Source organism: Melopsittacus undulatus, chromosome 5 (assembly GCF_012275295.1).
Source record: "Melopsittacus undulatus isolate bMelUnd1 chromosome 5, bMelUnd1.mat.Z, whole genome shotgun sequence".
Lineage (NCBI taxonomy): Eukaryota > Metazoa > Chordata > Aves > Psittaciformes > Psittaculidae > Melopsittacus > Melopsittacus undulatus.
This window is the reverse complement of record NC_047531.1, coordinates 30246050-30266375: the sequence shown is the minus strand read 5'-3', so window position 1 is coordinate 30266375 and position 20326 is coordinate 30246050. Positions and strand designations below refer to the sequence as shown.

Genomic DNA, 20326 nt, shown 5'->3' with positions numbered 1-20326 from the left:
CACTCACATACAACACTACCCAGTAAGTAGTATATTTATTATATTGTACACATAGAACACAGTAAGCCAACTCTTTTTTTTTAAACCACCATAAAAACAAATAGCAAGCTTACCTTCTTCTGGTACCAAACTATAGCATCAGTTACTTTGGACGCCATTTATTCCACTGAATTCACACGGTCATTTTAAGCTGTTAACAGAAAAAGACAGAACTTTACTTTCACCTTCCCCACTAAGGCTGACAGGGAATGTAGAAACACTCCTGTTACTTGCAAAGTACTGAACAGCTATGTTTACTACATATACACCTTGCCTCATTGCTGCTTCAGTAAGTCTGGGGTTTCTCTTCTAAGAAAACAAACTACAAATCTGCTGCTCCATCCAAAGGCTTGGGTTTGTCCATCCTTCCCAGTAAAACATAGGTTGCACAGACATTGTCTGTTATTGCCTCATGAGAAATTCACAAGACTTCTGCAGCATATTTGATAAATTAAGCAATCTATAGTTATTACCACAGCCCAGTATTCTGAATAGGAATAACTGTGTTATAGAATGCAAGAAAATGTCATACGTACTAATCAGTACATTTTGGAATTAAAAAAGAAAACCAACCAGACAAAAAAATCAGTGCCAGAACTCCGCTAATTATAAAATACATTCATGAAAAGAGTGGACTCAAACCAAGTCAAAAGGAGAAAAACAAACACGGGAGAGTGGTAAACTTGTTTTAATAGCAGCAAGTAGCAGTAGGATTAGTTAATCTTTGATGTCACTGCCATTGGTTTCAATGTGAAATAAAGAAAACACACCTTTCAGCCTACATAAAACTGATCTTCAGGGTAGGAATGTTTTAAGTTCTCTTCCATGTCATAAGTCAACCAGAGTTAGTTCAGAAAAAAAATCAAAACCAAGAGACAATAATGAAAAGATATATAAAAAAGCCTTTAGATTTATTATCTTTCCACAGAATTGCATGGATTCTCTCTTACTGGCCATTCTGGAAAATTAAAGTTCAGGTGAGAATTATAGAATGCTTTCCAGATATTTTACTATAATATGCAAATCCTTTCAGATATGAACGTATTAACATTAAACCAAACTCAAAAATGACACAAACAGATTACTCAGATATTAACATATAGTAGTTAAATTAGTACAGCGCCCATATTTCAAACTTACTTAAGGTAGGAAGCAGCCAGTGGAAGAAAGGAAGGAAGAAGGAACTAAAAAAAGCCTTGTTAAGCTATTCTGCCAAAAGATCTGAGTACTTCTGTGTTTAATAACCTTTCCTCTCATTGATTCCCTCCAAAAGTATGAGTATGTAAACAAATATGGCACACTCAAGCCCAGCTAAGAAAAGGTCAATGGAGCACACTACACTACATGTGACCTTTTAACACTAGCTGGTAAAAGATCACGTTTTGAGCTCCACCTAATATTCAGCATCCTTCCTATGTTTACAAACATTTTAGGAATGTTGGTTTTGCATAAACACACCCAAGTATTTGACATGCAAGAGAATTCCTGTGTTATTCTGTAAAGCTATAAATTCCTAACAAATTTTGCAAAACGCTTTAAAAAGGTTAACGTAAGTAACTTCAAAGCATTAAACACAGTTCCCAAACATACTATCTGAATGACTGCAGGATCATGTGTAATTGGTAAAAATCACACATGAATCAGCACAAGACCTCCTCTTCTTTGCACACACAGAGTCATAGAGCAGCTGAGGTTCGCAGGGACCTCTGGAGATTGTGTGGTCCAACCTCCCTGGCTCAAGCAGGCCCACCTCAATCACACTGCCCAGGATCATGTCCAGTTGGTTTCTGGATTATCTTCAAGGATGGAGGCTCTACAACCTGTGCTAACGCTTGGCCACCCTCACAGTGGAAAGGTATTTCCTGATGTTCAGATGGCACTTCCTGTGTTTCAGCGTCTGCCCATGGCTTCTGGTCCTGTCCCTGGGGACCACTGAGAAGGGCCTGTCTCTGACCTCACTGCATCACCCTTCAGGTATCTATTTACATTGATAAGATCCCCCTGAGCCTTTTCTCTCAGAAAAAAAAAAATATTAAAAGGTATATTTCTGATAAAACACCACACTTATCATAACATTATCAGCATCAACATTATTGCATCTTCTATTTTGTCATTAAAAGAATTATTAATCTGTAGGGAGTTTTTATAATGAAAGGTTAAAGGTGATCCTTATCTTTCTCTTTCTTTTAAAGACATTTGCTCACAGCTCTTGCACAGATAAGAAAGGTAAAGAAAAAAGACAATGCCAAAGACTGGAAACTGAAACTTCAGTAGATGAAAATAAAACTGTCTTTATGAAATGCCATAGCATAAGAATAGCTTGTGACACTTCATCACACGTTCACCACCAAAAAATTCATTAAAAGCAAAAAAGCAGAGATTACCTGACCATAGCAGCTGACTATATGAAAATCACAAATACTCCCTCCACAAAAGCCCTATCAACACTGCCATCTTCCAAGACATTTCTTGGAAAGAAGAGATGACCCTCCAGAAGACTCAGCTCTGCACTGACACCTGTTTATTCAGTCTTCCCTGACACAGGTATGGATGCACTCATATGTACCCATGCATTAAAGACACCGTATTGGATACATGTCATACACTGTAGTTCAAAGCTTCAATGAACAGACTGATTTATATCAGCTCCCGAGGATTTCTAAGAAAAATAATGCCATACCTTTTCATGCTTCATAAAGGTTTTTCAAATAAGAAAAATCAAATACCCCAAAGGAACTATATTTAATATTTCTAACAGTGCAACTCCAATATCCTTTATAGAACTTCAGACAAAATTATAACCCAATAGAAAGAAATGTCTCTGAAAGAACTTCAACAGTCACTAACGAGTTTCAGAAACATCAGGACATTGACTTTCAGTGCAACTGAGCAAACACACACTGCAATTTTTCCACTGTTGATAACATCATTGTGTAAGCCACATCAAGTCAGTCAAAGCTGGCAGCCATGACTGTGTCAACATCTGTAATTGTTTCTGACCTATTTGTTTCTGATAATAGCAGCAGTTTTTCAAAGAGCAACTATCAATCACAAAGAATTCATTGGCACAATATTTCTATTACATAAAGCACGGAGCGTAAAAGCGACATTGATATAACTTGGCGTACTGTACAGAGTGGTTACCCTTCCTTCTCACCAATACAAAGCTTAAAACAGGATTTGATTTCTTGTTTGAAAACCTGGTTAAGTAAACTTAAAATCATTTGCTACACTGGACTATAAACTCAAAGCAACAGAAAGGCCTCAGCTACACACAGCCTCCACACACCTACACCACAGTCACAGTGAGAGCAGTGCCAATTGTAGGAAGGATGCCACACAGACTGTCATCACAACTGCATGCCTCGCCTTCCCCTCCTTTGTGAAGTAACCTCAGAGAATCATTAAATCCTTCCCATTTCTCTGAAACCAACACACATGTCCTACAATATACCTGCTTCCTACCACCGTAATTACAAGAGGAGAAAAAGGTTGGAGAAACTCATTATTAGCCATAAAGAACTAACTGTTGAACCTGCAGAGAAAACTTTCCCTCAACAGCCACAGCAACTTGATCTCTTTCTCCCCAAGGTCAATGATTTTTCAGGAAACCAACACTAACTCATGGATCAAAGACTCCCACCTGTGTCAAATATGGCTAAAATTGGACTAGCCATTTTAAAGGCAGCAACTTTTTTGCAGCAGTTCTCCAATTCACTCAAACACCCTTTGCCTCCAGAAACGATCACATCACAAAACTATAAACCAAGTATAATTAAGTAGTTCTATAATAATTCATTTTACTTCTATCAACAAAACCATTTTTTAGATTACTCCTGGCTTTTGTGGCTTTAAGCAACTCTCTACATCAAGTCTTCCATAGAGTCTATTTTGGTGGTGGTTTAGAGCATATTTGCATACACATTTGCTTGCACAAATGTAAAGGTGATGCTTACAAAAGTAAATATGACAAAATGTCTTAAAAGACCCAACAGAGTTTGGTATGCCAAGTAAAAAAAAAACCTCTACAAGGAAATATCACATACTTTCTTCAAGAGATATAAAACAGTTTCTGAGACAGCACTTAAAAGAAAGGCAAAAAGCTTTGTTTAATTATTTCTGGACAGTGATTCTGCTTGCAGGGGCTTCAAACTTGTCTGTGGATTGTTGTTTTGGGTTTCATTTAGTTTTATAGCGGTTGTTTGTTTTGGTTTGGTTGGGGTTTAAGGTCTGGTTATTAGGGGATGCATGGGAGAGTGGACAAACAGTATAATGAGCTTGATGCACTTGGCCTGAAGCTAACTTATCTGGATGAGAAATGGACGGTAACAATTCAAGGCACTTAAGCCCTGGCTCTTACTCTGCATCTGCCCACAGCTCACCAAACACCAGGGCAGGTGACTAAGTACCACAGCAATTTCAGAACTCTGCACGTGCATTACAAGTTAGTATGTTGCTCAGCTGACAGTTTGTACTGATGGTGATCCTGAAGTCAGATGGCACAACAGAGCTGTAAGGCACATCAGCACCAAAAGAGTACACTAACAAATCAAAACAGCTGATACACATCCACAGAGCACTGTCTATTCTTCTGCCTTGTTCTCCTCCCATTCTCTCCCGATCCAGCCACTTGTTTCAGGTTCTGTGTCAAATATCTGCATCTGGGAATGGGACCAGGTTTTGCACTCAGTTGTACACAATGTCCTGTGCAGAGTAGCTACGGCAAGATTAACTTAATCTTAACTGGTTGGAGACTTCAGAGCAACACAAAAAATACTCCCAACTTCAGAGATTAGACAGAACATCCAGATGTAAAAGCTTGATCACAACATCTCTGTGACATTCAACAGAGCCTTTCATAACATTTCCATCAAACTCACAGTTAATACTACAAATAACAAGCAACGTTTCTTGATCAAAACTTCATTACTTCCTTAAAGCTAAAAAAAAAGAGATGACTGCCTGGTTTTGATGATCCCTATTCAGAAGTGGGGTTTCTTAGCTATTTCCTTTCCATTTAAAAGCATGATCATTTTCCATTTGTAAGTACTCTACACCTTGCAATCAAATAAGCAGGTTTTTCAAAAGCCACAATAATCTATATTTAGATGTCTATATTCAGGTAGTTAGACAGTCAAGCAGTGCAGTGCTCATTGTGTAAGACAGAATTAGATACTGCACTACAGATTCAAATAGATTTGAAGTGTATTTAAAAATTTTACTCATATCCACAGGGTTTTGGCAATCTAAGTCAGACATAAATATGTACACTTCTAAATTACAGTCTATGGAAAATAAAATCCATCCCAAACTCTGACAGAAGCTCAGAATAACACTGTATTCCTCACAGAGATAAAAAAATGTCAATTTCTAGAAGAATATACAAGTCTAAGCAGTGTCAATTCACAAAAGGACATAATCAGAAATACAACACTCACAAGGAAGCATTGACAAATAGCTGCTTTCCTTGCCTATAAACACTGTGAATCACTAAGTATTTCAAGGAAGCTGTTTCCTTTGCAACAGCTCTAACCTGAATGGTCAGGATACCATCCAGCTGCTGAGTCAGGACTTGAATGTCCTTCTCGACTCATTATGACCATGATCACTGATGAAGCTGGCATGTTCACTAGACACCATCAGGAGTAAAATTGCAGAGCTGTGGCATTTACCTCAAATGCATTTTTAAACACTATTGACTGTTATTACTGCTAAGAGAAGTTGTTCTTCTGAAGGTGAATTAAAGGCAATTTTAAAAAGTTATTACATAAAGCCCTGAGAATACCAGAACTTGGTTTCAACTGCTTTCCACAACAGAAGTGTTTTTCCATTATGTTATGTTCTCCATATTACAGTTTCACAACCACAGGCATAATTTCATTAAGATTCCCCGGTATGAAGAGTAAGAGACAAAGAATCAGAAGAGTAAAGCCTGTGGCCTCAAATTACTAATTTTGTATCAACATTTGTAACACACAAACTCAAATTCCTTAGAGCAAAACATTACAACCACTGACGCACACCTAGACAATTATGATGAAAAACCCCTCCCTTTCCAGGTTCAACATCAAAATAGCAGTTAACATTATCATCAAATTCTTGACATTATTTGATATTCCAAGTTAATTTTTAATGAGCCAAATAAAAAGCTTAGTCATATCAGGCATCCACTGTTGACTGAAAAGCTGCTTCTGGCACAACAAAAGCAGGCAACACAGGTACCAACGTAATGTGGATACACCACTAGAACTAGCAAGGTGTCATCCTTCCTACCCTCAAATTCATGGAACTTCTGCAACTGCCATCAGGAACATGATTAAACCCCTGAAACAACATCTGAAAAGCCACATCGTTTTCATGTGCATTACAAATAGGCCATGAAACCTCCATTTCTTTTTTTAAAGGGTACATCAAATGCTATATAATGCATTCAGAGTTCTGTTTATGTGCTTTATCTATGTATGGCTGCTCTCAAAACAGCATTTCAGAACTGCAAACTGTATACAAGCAAATGAGAAACTTTGTCACTCCCAGGTTCACACCTTCCACTGGAAGCTTTATTGTGTTCTTTTCAGCAAGCCTTAAGGAAAGCTGAAGCCGCAAAAAGGAAAAAATAAAACATAAAGAAATCAGACACTGCAAACCTAAGGACCATATCCAGCAGCCAGCATGAGCAGTGCTCTTGCTGTCATGCCAGCCAAGGCCCCCCAGCTTGTTGCCTTGCAATCCAAGGTCATGATAGTTTATAAGAGGAATTAACATACTTGCTTTCCCAAAGGAACAGCATGATAGTTTGTAACTAAAAGGAATTAACATATTTTCTATCCCCAAATAACAACAACAACTGCTAAATTTGGATGCCAGCATTCCTAAGACACTGCTTATGGAAGAGAATACATTCTCTAACTTTGTTCTTCACTGTATCTCAAAAAACCCCAACACACCCAAACCCCACAGTCATCCCCAAACTGGTAAAAAAACCCACCATTTAACTTTCCTTACTACCTCTCTTGGGGAGTTTTGTTTTTTGTTTGAGGAGTTTATCAGGCCAACAACAGCAACAATAAAATATGAATCAGTCCCTATGCTGGCTGCTGCATATCATGCCTTGCTCTTCATAAACACAGCCATACCAAACATGACATACTGTGACACAAAAATATTGGCAGCATATCCATGCCCGCATGTGACTCCACTAAGATGTCAGTTACAGAAAAAACAGATACTTTCTCAGGCATCTCCCTTTTGACCACAGAATACGGTATCTGATACCACTTCTGCCACTGTATATTTATTCTTCCTTATAAGCTCTTGCCCTTTATCACTTACCATCCCAAGCAGGAAGCTCTCAGTTGCAGCTACAGCACTGAGCAACAAAGTGAGAATCAGTTTGCAAATTCAGATGGGAAGTAGGCTCCGTTAACCATCTTTATCTCCACAGCAAAAACACCAAGACCTGAAGAATAAACTAGCAAGGAAGCACCACAAAAAGTAACTGTCTCCCAGAAATATTTGTTTTTGCCAGTGAATTACACAACTGTCTGAAATAGTAGCAAGATGTTGAGGATCAGGATTTCTCAGGTTTATTTCAGGTTCTGGGAAAAGAACACTGCGTGCAGTGGTTGGGATCACTGTTGCCATTTCTGGAATTCATGCCCTCAGCCTTAAGGACTGTGCAAATTTCCTAATTTTGTTATATAACTGCTTTCCATTCATGGCTCCATCTGAAGTGACATGATACGGTTTTACACATACTTGTAAAAATAGGGGGTAAGAACTGAGGAGTCCAGGATTCTATTTTCTCATCATTTACTCCTGCTGCAGTGTTTATTATTTAGCAAAAAGCTCTTAATATTTAAACATATTCTAATGTTTAATGAAATGGAAAAAAGTCCCAAGCCCTTAAAGAAGACTGTAATCAAGTTAAGTTTGCCTCTTCTATGAGAGAAGTTAGTGTCAAAGTCCCCATTAATACAAACGCAGTGGTTGCTGCTGCCACACTGCATCTACAAGGCAAGACATCTCTGAAAATGCCGCACCTTTAAAATAACTAAATAAAACATAATATATGGTCTCAAGTTCTGCTCTTTTTAATTCCTGTTGTTGGCACTGAAAACTACACCCACACATACATACTGGGGGTGTTGGTCGATGAGAAAATGAACATGAGCCAGCAGCATACGCTCACAGCCCAGAAAGCCAACCGTATCCTGGGCTGCATCAAAAGAAGCGTGACCAGCAGGTCAAAGGACATGATCCTGCCCCTCTACTCTGCTCTCGTGAGACCTCACTTGCAGTATTGTGTGCAGTTCTGGTGTCCTCAACATAAAAAGGACATGGAACTGTTGGAACAAGTCCAGAGGAGGGCCACGAGGATGATCAGGGGACTGGAGCACCTCCTGTATGAAGAGAGGCTGAGAAAGTTGGGGCTGTTCAGCCTGGAGAAGAGAAGGCTGCATGGAGACCTCATAGCAGCCTTCCAGTATCTGAAGGGGAGCTATAGAGATGCTGGGGATGGACTCCTCATTAGAGACTATAGTGATAGGACAAGGGGTAATGGGTTAAAACTTAAACAGGGAAGTTTAGATTGGATATAAGGAAGAAATTCTTTACTGTGAGGGTGGTGAGGCATTGGAATGGGTTGCCCAGGGAAGCTGTAAATGCTCCATCCCTGGCAGTGTTCAAGGCCAGGTTGGATGGAGCCTTGGCTGGCATGGTTTAGTGAGAGGTGTCCCTGCTCATGGCACGGGGGTTGGAACTAGATGATCTTAAGGTCCTTTCCAACCCTAACTATTCTATGATTCTGTATTCCATTAGTCATACTTACAGTCTTACAATGAGAAATCCCTGAATGTATGTATCTGCTCTTAGAACCATAACAGGTTTATTAAGGAGCAGAATTTCTCTAAGTCCTGTGTTTTTCACTTATACCTATATTCTCCTAAACAAGCACTCAAACTGCCCAAATATAGTGGCCACCTTGAAATGAAATGCTGCGCTCCTTTTGTCCTCCTCGAGATTCTAAATACAACAGTAATTTCCTGCAACAATAAATCTTGCTCACTGAAAATACCGACTTGGTGTTTAGGAAGATGTGTTTATCTGTCACCAGGCAATACGCTGCAGAGCTGTGGCTTCTTGACGAGTACAGTCAGGAAGTTGAAAACCACTCCTAAATGACCAAGTTTGCATCATGTTCTGCAAATAGTTATCCAGACGCTTGCTGGAGCAGCTGAGGCATGAAGCGGCTGAGCTGTCAGAAAAAGCTGCAGTCTCTTATAACAGCCATGTATCTGTAACAGCAGAGTAGCAAACGCTGAGCCTGTGCTTGTCACAAAGTCCCTGGAGTGATCCAAACAAGGAGCTGCAGAGTAACAAGCCTTACATGTGTATCTGGCAAGATCTGCAAAGCAATCATTAAAAATAGAACACCATTATACCTGCAAGACTATCTGATAGGGTCTAATCAGCAGGTTCTGCAAAGGAAGATCATGTCTGGGTATATCAGTATTTCTGAACATGTCAAACTGACTGATAAACAAGAGCAAGTGATAAAACATACGTGGACTTTCGAAGAGCCTTTGGAAGGATGTCAGACTTCTGAATAGACTGCTGTTCATGAAAAGCAAACACTACCACAGATCAAAAAACAGCCAGAATATTGAACAAAATGAGGTCAGTGTTCTTCACTGCAGTATGCTACTTGGATAATAAAGATTAACAGCATCCAGTCTGAATAAAACAGTCTACTTACTGCCATCTCAGGTGCCTAGAAGCTCCTTGGAACAAAGCCCTTGCCTGCAAGCTCCTAAATGCAGTGCCTGCCCAAGGCAAAATGCACGCAGACCCCGTTCTCCTTCACACAGAAACACCCTAATCCCAAAACTAAACTCAGACTAAATCTTCCTAGCCTGCTTTCACGTTCCATGAGCTTTCACATACCTGACCACCCTGCAGTGACAAGAGGCAGGCATTTGAGATCTCATGCAGTATACACATGCCCTGGTGGCTAGCTCTTTCTGGAGGTTTGTCGTTAAAGCCACTCAGGATGTGAGTACCCAGAAATCACAGCTTTCCAAGTATGCTGACCATTAGACTTCTATGAGAAAGACCAAAACAGACACTCACCTCCACATTGCTTCATCAGGCACTGACAGATAACGTTAGCTTATAAAGAAACAGAGATGCCCTGCATTGCTGGAGATCTTAAGAGGGAACTTCCAGCAGAAGAAATCACTCACAGGGACACTGAAGGTCCACATAGAGCCAATGGAAAGATCAGGGTGGCCTCGTGAGGCTTCATACCGTTTCAACCACTCTAAACCAGTATTGTCACAGTCCTCCCTCCTTCTCTGTTACCAGCTTCCATCCCTCTTTACCAGCATTGGAGCCCATTGCACAGGAGATAGCTTCAAGGAACCAATTGCCATTACTAAGTAAATGAGCAGTTGCCACCTGAATTAGCTCCACAGTCCTGTTAACCACAGAACAAGGTGACTACAAATGCTACTGCCAGTAGTGAGGCAGCTCTGACTAAAGCCAGCCTGAACACTCTGGATGTCTGCCTGCCTTCTGAAGTATCATTAACAGAATTCATCTGGACTAATTAAGACTGTTTCCCATTTTCCTCCCCATATTTAAACCAATAGCCTAGTTTTTATGAAGTACTGCCTAAATTAAGTCGTTACATGGAGTGAACAGTGCCCTGCCCTGTTATTCCAAAGTTCCGTAAACAGGTCCAGCAGGGCTCACAATACTTATCTTACATATGTCAGAGAAGAAAACTCAAAGCAGTAACATTTCCAGGTGATGGTGACAATCTTACATTAGCAAAGCTTAAGAACCTAGATCCACTTTAACTATAAATAGGCAACATAAACAGAATTTGGCATCAATAATGCCAATGATATTGGGGGAGGGTGTTGAACTTTAAAAGCTTTAAAACCGGGTATCTCAAATCCAGAAAGAAAATTTAGCAAGCTCTTCCATTCAATATATTACAGTCAGAAGAGCACAGAGACACCTGAATCAAAGTGGAATGACAAGGAAAACCCTGCAGTACAGCTCTGTGGATCAGTTGTGCAATCTGACCTGAAATGCATGCATTTTATTTGAAGCAGAATATTCAACTACTGGGAAGGTGTAGGTGTTCTGAGAAGGGCTATGAATTATCAATCACTTGAAATAGTCTCCTGTTGAGACAGGCAAGTATTGAACAGAAAAATTAGGAATGATAAGTAAGACTTTAAGGTAAATACAGAAAATATAGTCAAGAAAACAACAGCTTCTAATAATACAGGGAACTTCATTCATTAAAAAGCTTAGAGGCTAGCAAAGCCAAGCCTTTAACAGAGAAATGTTATATTAGAACACATAATTACACTGTTAAACTCAGCACCACAGGAAGTCACTGAAGCCAAGATTTTATTGGGATTCAAAAAGAAAGCAGCCATTTAAGCACAAACAATAAGTAAAACAAAATAAACACACAGCTGAGGGAATCTCAAGCTTCATGACCAAGGTGCAAGAACACACCCAAAGGGATCACAGGGCTGTATGCAACCACACAAATACTCTACCTAACCTGACCCCCCACAATGGCCAGTAGCTAACACCAAGGAAGGAGTATGAGCAACACAGCAAGCATAGAACAATCTGTCCCTTCGACAGCTGAACACGAAGAGCATTTAGCTGCCAGGCTGGCATCTGCCAACCACCTTACCCCCAAAAGCATCTGGCGCTGGCCAACTTCCAGACGCAAGGCTTGCCTGGCTCGGTATTTGATGCTATATTGCTTTAATTTCTTCTCACGCTTCCCAGTTGTACTTTGTTTTTTTAAGAACAAGAACCCGCAAATGTATTTGCAAATAGGATTTCCATCCAGTGCTTGGACTCATTCCAGGAAGCCATCTAGTCTCTCTGGAGTACATCAACCAAGACCACCTCAAATGAACAAAGAATTAAATACCAAACACTACACGTCTCACTTAAAGAGTATTCCCAGCAGAAGGGAATTTGGAAAAAATCCCCTTTATACATGTAAATTAAGAAACAAGAGAAGAGCTCCACGAACTCCCTCATATCCTCCCCTCAACTAATGAAAAATAAAGCAGAAATATAACCCGTGTTTCCAAATGTGTTGACAACATAACTCTACACATGGATACATGTTTGCTGTAAATCTGAGATGGAATTGGACCACACAGATGACTTCCAATGACCCATTTCAACCTAAATTATTCTATGCCTACATGTAGAGCATACTCAAATATTATACAGTAATACATTACAGCCTAATTACTATTTACTCCTTTCTCCCTATAGGCACTTTATTAAGCAATTTGTGTTCTCCTTACAAATTTGAATACAATTTCTTCAAGTGGTTAACCATTTCCTCTGGACCCAGCAAGAAAGACCTTGACAAATAACAGCACACTAAACTCAGGAGGGAAAACATGGTATCTAAAGCTTTCAAAGTCTTTTCTTTTTCACACCACTACATACCTTAAGAGTAAGCAGTGCTCAGCTGTCCTTGAACAGTCAGAAGGAGCAGCACCTCTGCCAGAGGTATCCCAAAGAGTTGTGTTTCCTTCCTAAAACATAAAAACATTACAGAAAGAACAGGCCTACCTTGTTCGTGGGCAGAAGCAATTAAGTCTGTCTGCTCCTACCAGTAGGCTGTGGCTCCCTGTTGTCCTTCTCCGCCTCTCCCGACATTATTTTCCTACCCCTGACCTGTCTCACCAACAGCCCCAGTTGTTTGGCTGGGCCCATAGTAGCACACTCCATAGCATGGCTCAGAGCGCTACACACACTAACCAGCAGTTACTCTCTTCCTGACTAAAGAAGGGACATGGATGTAACTGCCTTTATTCAGGTGAGATTATTATTTTATGTCACTACCTGTCAAGTTTCATAAGAATTTCTCACTGTGTAGGTATCTAATGTCTTTCAGTCGCCATTAAACTTGGTTTTGCCATCTGACTGACTAAAGAAGTTACTCAAAGGAGAAGACAGACAAAGAAAGTTAACGGTAGGAGCTTTGTGCCCTTAGTAAGCCTGGCCAAAAATTCACATAAACTGTTGGGTGATGATGTTCCATGGAGTGTGGTGTTTATTATGAGAACTTCCTCACAGCCAAAATAACCCCACCCTGTGACTGTCATCACTCTCACTCACAAGGGTCCTGAGGAAAGGGGGGATGTAGAGTTGTTTTTACTTCTTAACCAAATTTCCACTATAAACAAGTAGAACATACGACCTTTAGAAACAGTCTGGGAAGGCAGGGTATGTAACTTCGGGAAAGAAGTGATGTCCCTGCTTTCCAGTGACCCCTGCCAGCTTCGACAGGAACAGCATTGTTCAACACCAAGAGCCTCTCCAGCCCTCGCTGTCTGTCTGGTTCACAGCCCCCAACAAAGTTAGCTGGAGATCTCCTTAAAGCACCTATGCCCACCTGCGAATACCTCATCAATATCCTGTTTCCTATACCAAAGCCTATCCCACGGGATTCTGAGTTCTCCCAGAACTCACACCAGTATTCAGCAGCTATGGGTACAGTCGAGACCAACTTTTTGAGACAAGCTGAGCTAACTCTGCTTTGGAAGAATTCCAGTACTACCAGAATACTTGAAATGCTCCATGGAGTTCCTATCAATTACTGACAATTTATTTGCATGTCACATTCCACACAATACAAGAGGAAAAAAGAAAATCTACTACAAGCATTGAATTCTACTAACTAGGTTTCCAAATTCTTTTTCAGATGACTCAGGCTCGTGTTATATCCTTTATAGTATTTATATCCAGAAGAAAAACATACACTGGCAGCAAAACATAGCAACAGAAAATCCAACTGCACAAACATTCCACTTCAAACAGGCATCAGGATCTCAAACACACCGGTTCCAAGCAATGCTCTCAACCTTCACCTTCAGAAATGAAAATCGCTTGCAAATACTGTAAAGTAGAACTCTGGGGGAAAAAAAAACAACATTACAATCCAACCTTTGAAGCTGTATGAAGAAGAATGATATGTGTGCAGACATAGGTTCATAAACACCTTGCTGGAACAAAAATAAGGCTTCTGAGAAAAGGATTATCCGTTCCAGGGAGTCACAAATAAAGGGGCAAATCATAGAAGACCACAAAAACCTTCAGAGCTCCAGAAATAGCCAAATGCATACAGCTATTTATAACCCAGAGACTTATTCCCAGAACACTTTCAGCCTCTAACCCCAGGAAAACAAAATGCCTCATGGCAAGCGCTAATGTATAGAACAGAAATATACCCTTCTGCCACTTCGTGACAGCTCTAAGTGCAGCTAAAGATATTAGGATTCACTTACTGGGATTAACAGGTTATTTCAAGTGATGGACTTCTCCCTGATAAAGCAGAACCCACCATCTGTTTAACAGCGCTGGCAGGAAGATGTACATGGGGAAACTACTGATGACACACTGTATTTAGTCCCATTCCTATTGGAGAACTTGTGTCAAAACTGTAAAACCAGCTGTATTTCCTGTAGGAATGTTTCATCACAAAGAATTTCAGATCATTAATTACAGTGCTTTCAACAAGTCAGGTTTTCCTATTAATTACTTTTTCCAGTTAATTATACGACAGATGGATAAGGCACTGGCAAATTCAGAACAAGAGGAAGAGTCACACTGCTGAGTCTTGCAAGTGACCAACAATATGTAAAAGCAGTGAAAGACAAAACACCAAGCACAGAGCTTGAGAATGTGGACTAAACCTCTCCGAGTCCAACACACCTGAGGAGTATGAATGAAAAACAGAAGTAAAAGAAGCAACCATCTGGACAGTTCAACTACTGCATAATCATTTTTCCCCTCCGCTGTCTCCTTTCTTACTCATAGAAAGAACAGCAAATAAAACACTGAGGAAATGAATATGACAGAAGAAACTAGCCTAACGTTCAGATACTCAAACTAAGGACAGCGCATAAGCTGTAGACAGGTTGTTACTGACTCAGGGTGGAAAGAGGAAAAAGATGGGATAAGGGCTAAGGTAAGAAAGCGCCTAAAGAAGATGTGTAAAATTAGGAGTGTAGAATGTGTAGAATTAGGAGACGAGGTCAAAGATAAAGGTGAAGATGCCGAAATTTAGAACCTTTAAAGGCAAGGAGAAAAAGCGTCTGTCACCTGACACAGGCACTGAACCAGCTCCAGATGCACGAGAGCAACTTAACACGGAAAAGGTGTGCTGCAGCAGCACGAGCCCGCCGTGGCAAGGAGCACCGACACGCACGGCACGGGCCAGCAGCCCAACGCCTCCTGCCACAATGAACCCGGCAACCAGCGGGCCCGTGACCGAGGGCTCACGGGACCCTGCGGCGACCCCGCGTCAGCTCCCGCCGGAGGGCACCTGGCGCAAGGAGGCCACGGGCCTCCCGCCCTTCCCTCGGCCAGGCTGCCCCGGGGGGCGGGAGGCCCCAGCGCGGCAGCAACGGCGGCCGTGCCGGCAGCGGAGCCGCTCTCGCCGCCCGAGGGGCGAGGAGAGCCGCGGCAGAGCACGCTCTGCCACCCCTTGATGAGCCTTCGGCCGCCCCCTGTCAGCCCCCGCCGAGCGGCCACCGGCACCGGCATCTCCGCCTCACCCCGGCCGCCTACCGAGCCCCTGCCCCGTTCCTCCCACCAACCCCCCCCCACCCCTCCCGCCGGGTCCCGACCTTACCGGCCGCCCTGTGCCGCGGAGCAGAGGGCCAGCGGGAGCCGCACACAACGGCGGCGAGGGTAACGCGAGGCGGCGGCGGGAGCGCGCGAGGCAACAGCTGGGCGGGGGGGGGGAACAGGGGGAGGCGGAGTGGGGCGGGAGGAGGAGGAGGATGAAGAGAACGCGCGCGCCCGCGCGGCGGCAGCAGCAGCAACAGCGCGCCACCCGCAAGGGTGCGCGCCACCGAGTAGGGGGCGAGGCCACGAGCAGGCCTCAAGCCAATAGGGCGCTGTCGGCCTCGCGAAGGTGGGGTCGAAACCTGACTGATGATGGCACTGTCCAATCAGAGAAGGAGGGAGGCGGGACTCTGCTCTTGATGGGCTGGGGGTGGGGCCCTTGTGACAGGCAGCCAGCTGCGCGAATTGGCGGCAAAGGGACGGGGGCTCCAGGCCCAGACGCCATTCGCCGTGAGGGGCTGCAGGGCCTTGACGGGCGTCACCGCTACCGAATAGCTGAGGGGGGCGGGGATTACTGTGAGCGACGTCAGCGCTACCCAATGACTCCCGGGCGCGGTATGACGTAAGTCTCCAGCTCCCAATCAGAGCCCCGGGGCGGTGGGGCAGGAAGGCGGGCGGGTTCCTGAGGCGGCACGGGCTGAGGCAGCCCGGCCGGCTCCCATCTGCGCCGGCCCTGCGTACCCGGGCGGGAGGGGGATGTGCCGAGACCCTGCGCGGGCGGCGGCGGCGGCGGCGGCTGGCCAGGCGGTAGGTGGCGGCTGGGGGTGGTGAGGGGGCTCCACCTCGGGTTCCTCTACCGCGCCCTTGCTCCTGAGGCAGCAGGGCCTCCGCCATGGCGGGGGAGGGGGCCCAGGAAAAAGCCGGCTGGGCCGAGGAAGGCCCCAGCGCAGGGTCAGCTGCCTCCCGGGCTGAGGAAGGACGGGAGATGCGAGCGGTGCGCACCCGGCTGCGGGGCTCCGGGTCCAGCTCGGCCTTATTCCGCAGCAGCTCGAGCCCCAGCCCTGAGGGGCCGGCCCGGCTCACCGAGCCGTTGCCCGGGGCAGGGAACACCCTCAGCTGTGGCAGACGCGGGTGGCCGAGGGCAGCGACCGGGCGGTCCCGGCTGGATCGGACAGTGCCGGCTTCGGAGCACCGCGAGGGGCTGCTGAGCGGCGGCCGTTGGCTTTGCTTACCCCGGCACCTGCCGCTGGTTTGCCCATTTCCGCCTCGGTTCTTCCGGATAGTTCATGAGTGTTTGGGAGGATTTTGTTTGTTTGTTTTTACAGTTAAATATATCACTCAGAGTCTCCGTTTCACTTAAAAGCAGTAAAACAACACTCCGGTTAACGTGATGTTGTAGTGTGAGTTTATGTACACTTTTGAATCTGCATACACTAATACTTAGTTCAACTAAGAATTCACCAGTTGCGAGGAGGAATTGTGAACACCTAACCTGTATTCATATCAGACTAGTTGAAGTGTAGTTTTAAAACGGAGATGTTTGTAGGTGTTAAATTACTCATACTTGCTGAATGGGTTTTGTAATGGCATTTAAGCTAAAGTCCTATTTAATTTGGTTTCCGTATAATCTTCTGAACTTTGTTAGCAATGTTGAAGGATTAAATTCCTACATCTGTTTTATCATTAATACTGAGCTGAATGTCATGTGTAAGTTTTTCTCTTTATTTCTTCCCCTTCTTCTCCCCCCCCCCCCCCCTTCTAAACAGGCTAGGATTAGCTATCATCATATTCTCATTATGTAGATCACCCTGCCAAGGTCAGTAAATGCTGCTTAGATAGTGTTTCTCATTAGTGAAAACTTTCACATCCTACTAATTACATGAGTCCAGTGAGGAGCTGAGAGGGGCTTTACTTTTACACTCTGCTTCTTTTTCTTCATTGTTTTCACAGAAGAGAGAGTTCGGGTTTATACCATATATACATCTTTTTCCCAACATTAACTGTCTTGTGATAGCTGGCCTTTAGTTGAGAGTCTGCTGATAACCTCATTTCCTAAGGAGATTGCAAAGTGCTCCATGTAATTGAGGCCTTTGTCACTGTCAGATGTATCCCCAGCTGTCAGCCTTTAAAATTTGGTACCTTCCTTTACTTGGACTGTAGGATCTCAAGAGTATACTTGGATGTTCTTGAGGTTTTCATCCAAAAAAAGCCACTAAAATTTAATGGAGCCTTGCAGTGCTGCCCTGTTCTTCAGTTCCATCTCTTAATTAGGTCAGAGAAAGGCAACAGAACATCCCATGCCAGATTTTCTGTCTGCGTTCTAAAAGTGGTTCTGAACAACTGGAAAACACAAAAATCTTCTCAACAAGCGGGCAACCTTCAAATTGAGACACCCCATCCAATACACCTTCAGTAGCTTTCTATTTTCTCCACGGACAGCCGATAGCAACTTCTTTATGTATCTGATAACCTGATACTTCCAATGGTGTTGAATTCCATTTTTTCCTTTCAGGCTGGATTTTCCAACCTGTTTGGTTTCCCCTTTCTCCAGGTTGCTCACGAGAGATTCTCCTTGTGCTCTCTGTAGCAATGATTTCTACAAGTAGTTTTCAGAAATGCTGTCATGAAAGGAGTGTTGAAGCTGTTGCAGATCACTGCTCTCTCCGCTTTAGCTGCAGACATAGCCATGGGAATATTGGGAATGTTTTCACAATACTGGCAGCACTTCAGGCAGGTCATGGTAGTTGTTCCATAACCCTCTGCACTACCAGCTGGTTTGGGTGTGTTTCTCTCATGGGAGCAGAGCAATGCTGTCTAAACCTCCTCCAGTTTTCTGTCTACTTGGCAGTTATCTCTTACACATGAGTGTCAGTGCAAAGATTCACCCCTTCCCTGAGTCTCTGTGCCATCCAGCCAGTAACTGGCTTTCACCAGCCCCTTTGGTGATATGCACAAGAATGGAAACAGCAAAAACCCTATTTTAAACCTGGCTTGCTCTGGGTAACACAGTGTCAGCCCCTAACACAAGGGAAGAGATTACAGTAGTAACTCCAGTTATTTTATTTTAGGCTAAACTGGGATCTTTTCCTTAAGAGAAATTCCCAGACTGAAGAAAAACATAAGTCTGTTGAACTGTGTATCAGCAGACAGATTTAAACTGCAGGGTTTTAGTAGTGTATGAAGTTGTTAATCCTAGCTGTAACAGCAGGTCATCTCCTGACCAGTTCAGCCAACAGCTTTTGCTCCCTTCCTGGTTCCAGTGCTTATCTGAGCACAGTCAGTTCAACTTGCTACTCTCACAAACTAACCCAGTTGAAAAGGAAAAGGTGCTAATAGATTTGTTCTATCTTGTTTTTCTTCCATCATGCCTACCTACTACATATACTGCCAAGCCGACGAGCTGGAATAGTTTTGTTGTCAGCCAGTGTCTGCACGCTTCAGATACCTGCTGGAGGGCAAACATGATCTATCTATAGTTGTTGGTAGTTTAAGATTGGTGCTTGACTGGAAGTGGTCGCTGCAGCTCTGCAGGCTAGGGGATGCTCCAGATGGCTTGTTACTTGGGCTTGTTAGTTGGTTTATGCTTCACTGTGATGTTTTGTTATAGAGAGAGAATTGTTAGGTTTATCTGCAAGCATTAATATGACTGCTGCAGTACTGGAGCAAAATGGACCTACACATATTCTCAGCCTACAGAAACCCCTCTATGAGTTTGACTGCTAGTTTAGGATTAAAGCATTGTTTCACAGAACAGATGAAGGTAGTTTATGCAGCTGCCTTAGGGCACTTAAACTGAGTGGTGGACAGGACCAAAACAGAGTGCTTCCCTGGGAATGGTAGTTCTGAAAGAAATGCTGGGGAGCAGAATGTAGGTGAGGTTAGGAGTGGGAAAACAGTAACAAGAATGTAAGTCTCCTTTACGGAATATGCCTGATGGTTGTGTGGTGCCATCTTTTGGTGCATCCCTCCTCTTCTGTTTTGTTAGGTTGTTGCTGACAGTGAAAGACTTCCTCTCAAAGCTGTTTAAATGAGAATGTCCCTGGCCCAAAGAGTACTACTGACATGGCTTTTTACGTTACTCTTCCTGATCATGCTGGTGCTAAAGCTGGATGAGAAAGCGCCATGGAACTGGTTCCTCATCTTTATTCCAGTCTGGATATTCGATACCATCCTTCTAGTTATGCTCATTGTGAAAATGGCCGGACGCTGCAAGTCTGGCTTTGACCCTCGCAACGGCTCCCAGAACATCAAGAAGAAAGCCTGGTACCTCATTGCAATGCTGCTCAAACTGGCTTTCTGCCTCGCCCTCTGCGCTAAACTGCAGCGATTCGCCACCATGAAACTAGCCTATGTATTCATCCCTCTGTGGGCCCTGCTCATCGGGGGTATGGTTGAACTCGGATATAATATCTTCTATGTACGAAGAGACTAAACTGTACCATGTGGATTTAACACTGATGCTGGTACCAAGTTACTGGGTTATTACAGCTTTGCCACAAACTTGGGTCTCCAAATTAGAAAGCCAAGTAGGAAATCGGCCAGGCTGGAGACTTTAAACTGGACTGAAGACTGACAGTAGATTTGTTCCTTTTTTTTTCTTTATTGTAAAACTGTCACATATGCTCTTGTAAATAAAAGTATTTGTTCAACTTAA

At 43.2% G+C, this 20326-nt stretch overlaps 2 protein-coding genes across 4 annotated transcripts in view; one reads left to right on the top strand and one right to left on the bottom strand.

Moving 5' to 3' along the window:
• Positions 1 to 15836, bottom strand: part of PHTF2 (putative homeodomain transcription factor 2) — a 69795-nt gene extending 53959 nt beyond the window's left edge. The window contains exons 1-2 of one of the 2 annotated variants that reach the window (XM_034063005.1): positions 15737 to 15836; positions 114 to 190 (exon numbers count right to left, since the gene is read on the bottom strand). In XM_034063005.1, the coding sequence (XP_033918896.1) occupies positions 114 to 158 (45 nt within the window). In that variant the 5' untranslated portion in view covers positions 159 to 190; positions 15737 to 15836. Of the gene's footprint in view, positions 1 to 113; positions 191 to 14387; positions 14432 to 15736 lie in introns of those variants that run through there. The other variant, XM_005148387.3, reaches the window with a different exon arrangement.
• Positions 15837 to 16276: 440 nt separating this feature from the next.
• TMEM60 (transmembrane protein 60) lies at positions 16277 to 20326 on the top strand. 2 transcript variants are annotated; one of them, XM_005148388.3, is made up of 2 exons: positions 16277 to 16294; positions 19658 to 20326. In XM_005148388.3, exon 2 carries the CDS (start codon positions 19700 to 19702, stop codon positions 20102 to 20104), a length of 405 nt encoding a protein of 134 aa, XP_005148445.1. In that variant the 5' UTR covers positions 16277 to 16294; positions 19658 to 19699; the 3' UTR covers positions 20105 to 20326. The 2 variants fall into 2 exon arrangements, with proteins under 2 accessions (XP_005148445.1, XP_033919181.1); XM_034063290.1 differs by lacking the exon at positions 16277 to 16294 and adding an exon at positions 16356 to 16479.

Excerpts from the sequence above, each read along its gene's own strand:
- TMEM60 (XM_005148388.3), top strand. The coding sequence starts at position 19,700 with ATGAGAATGTCCCTGGCCCAAAGAGTACTACTGACATGGCTTTTTACG.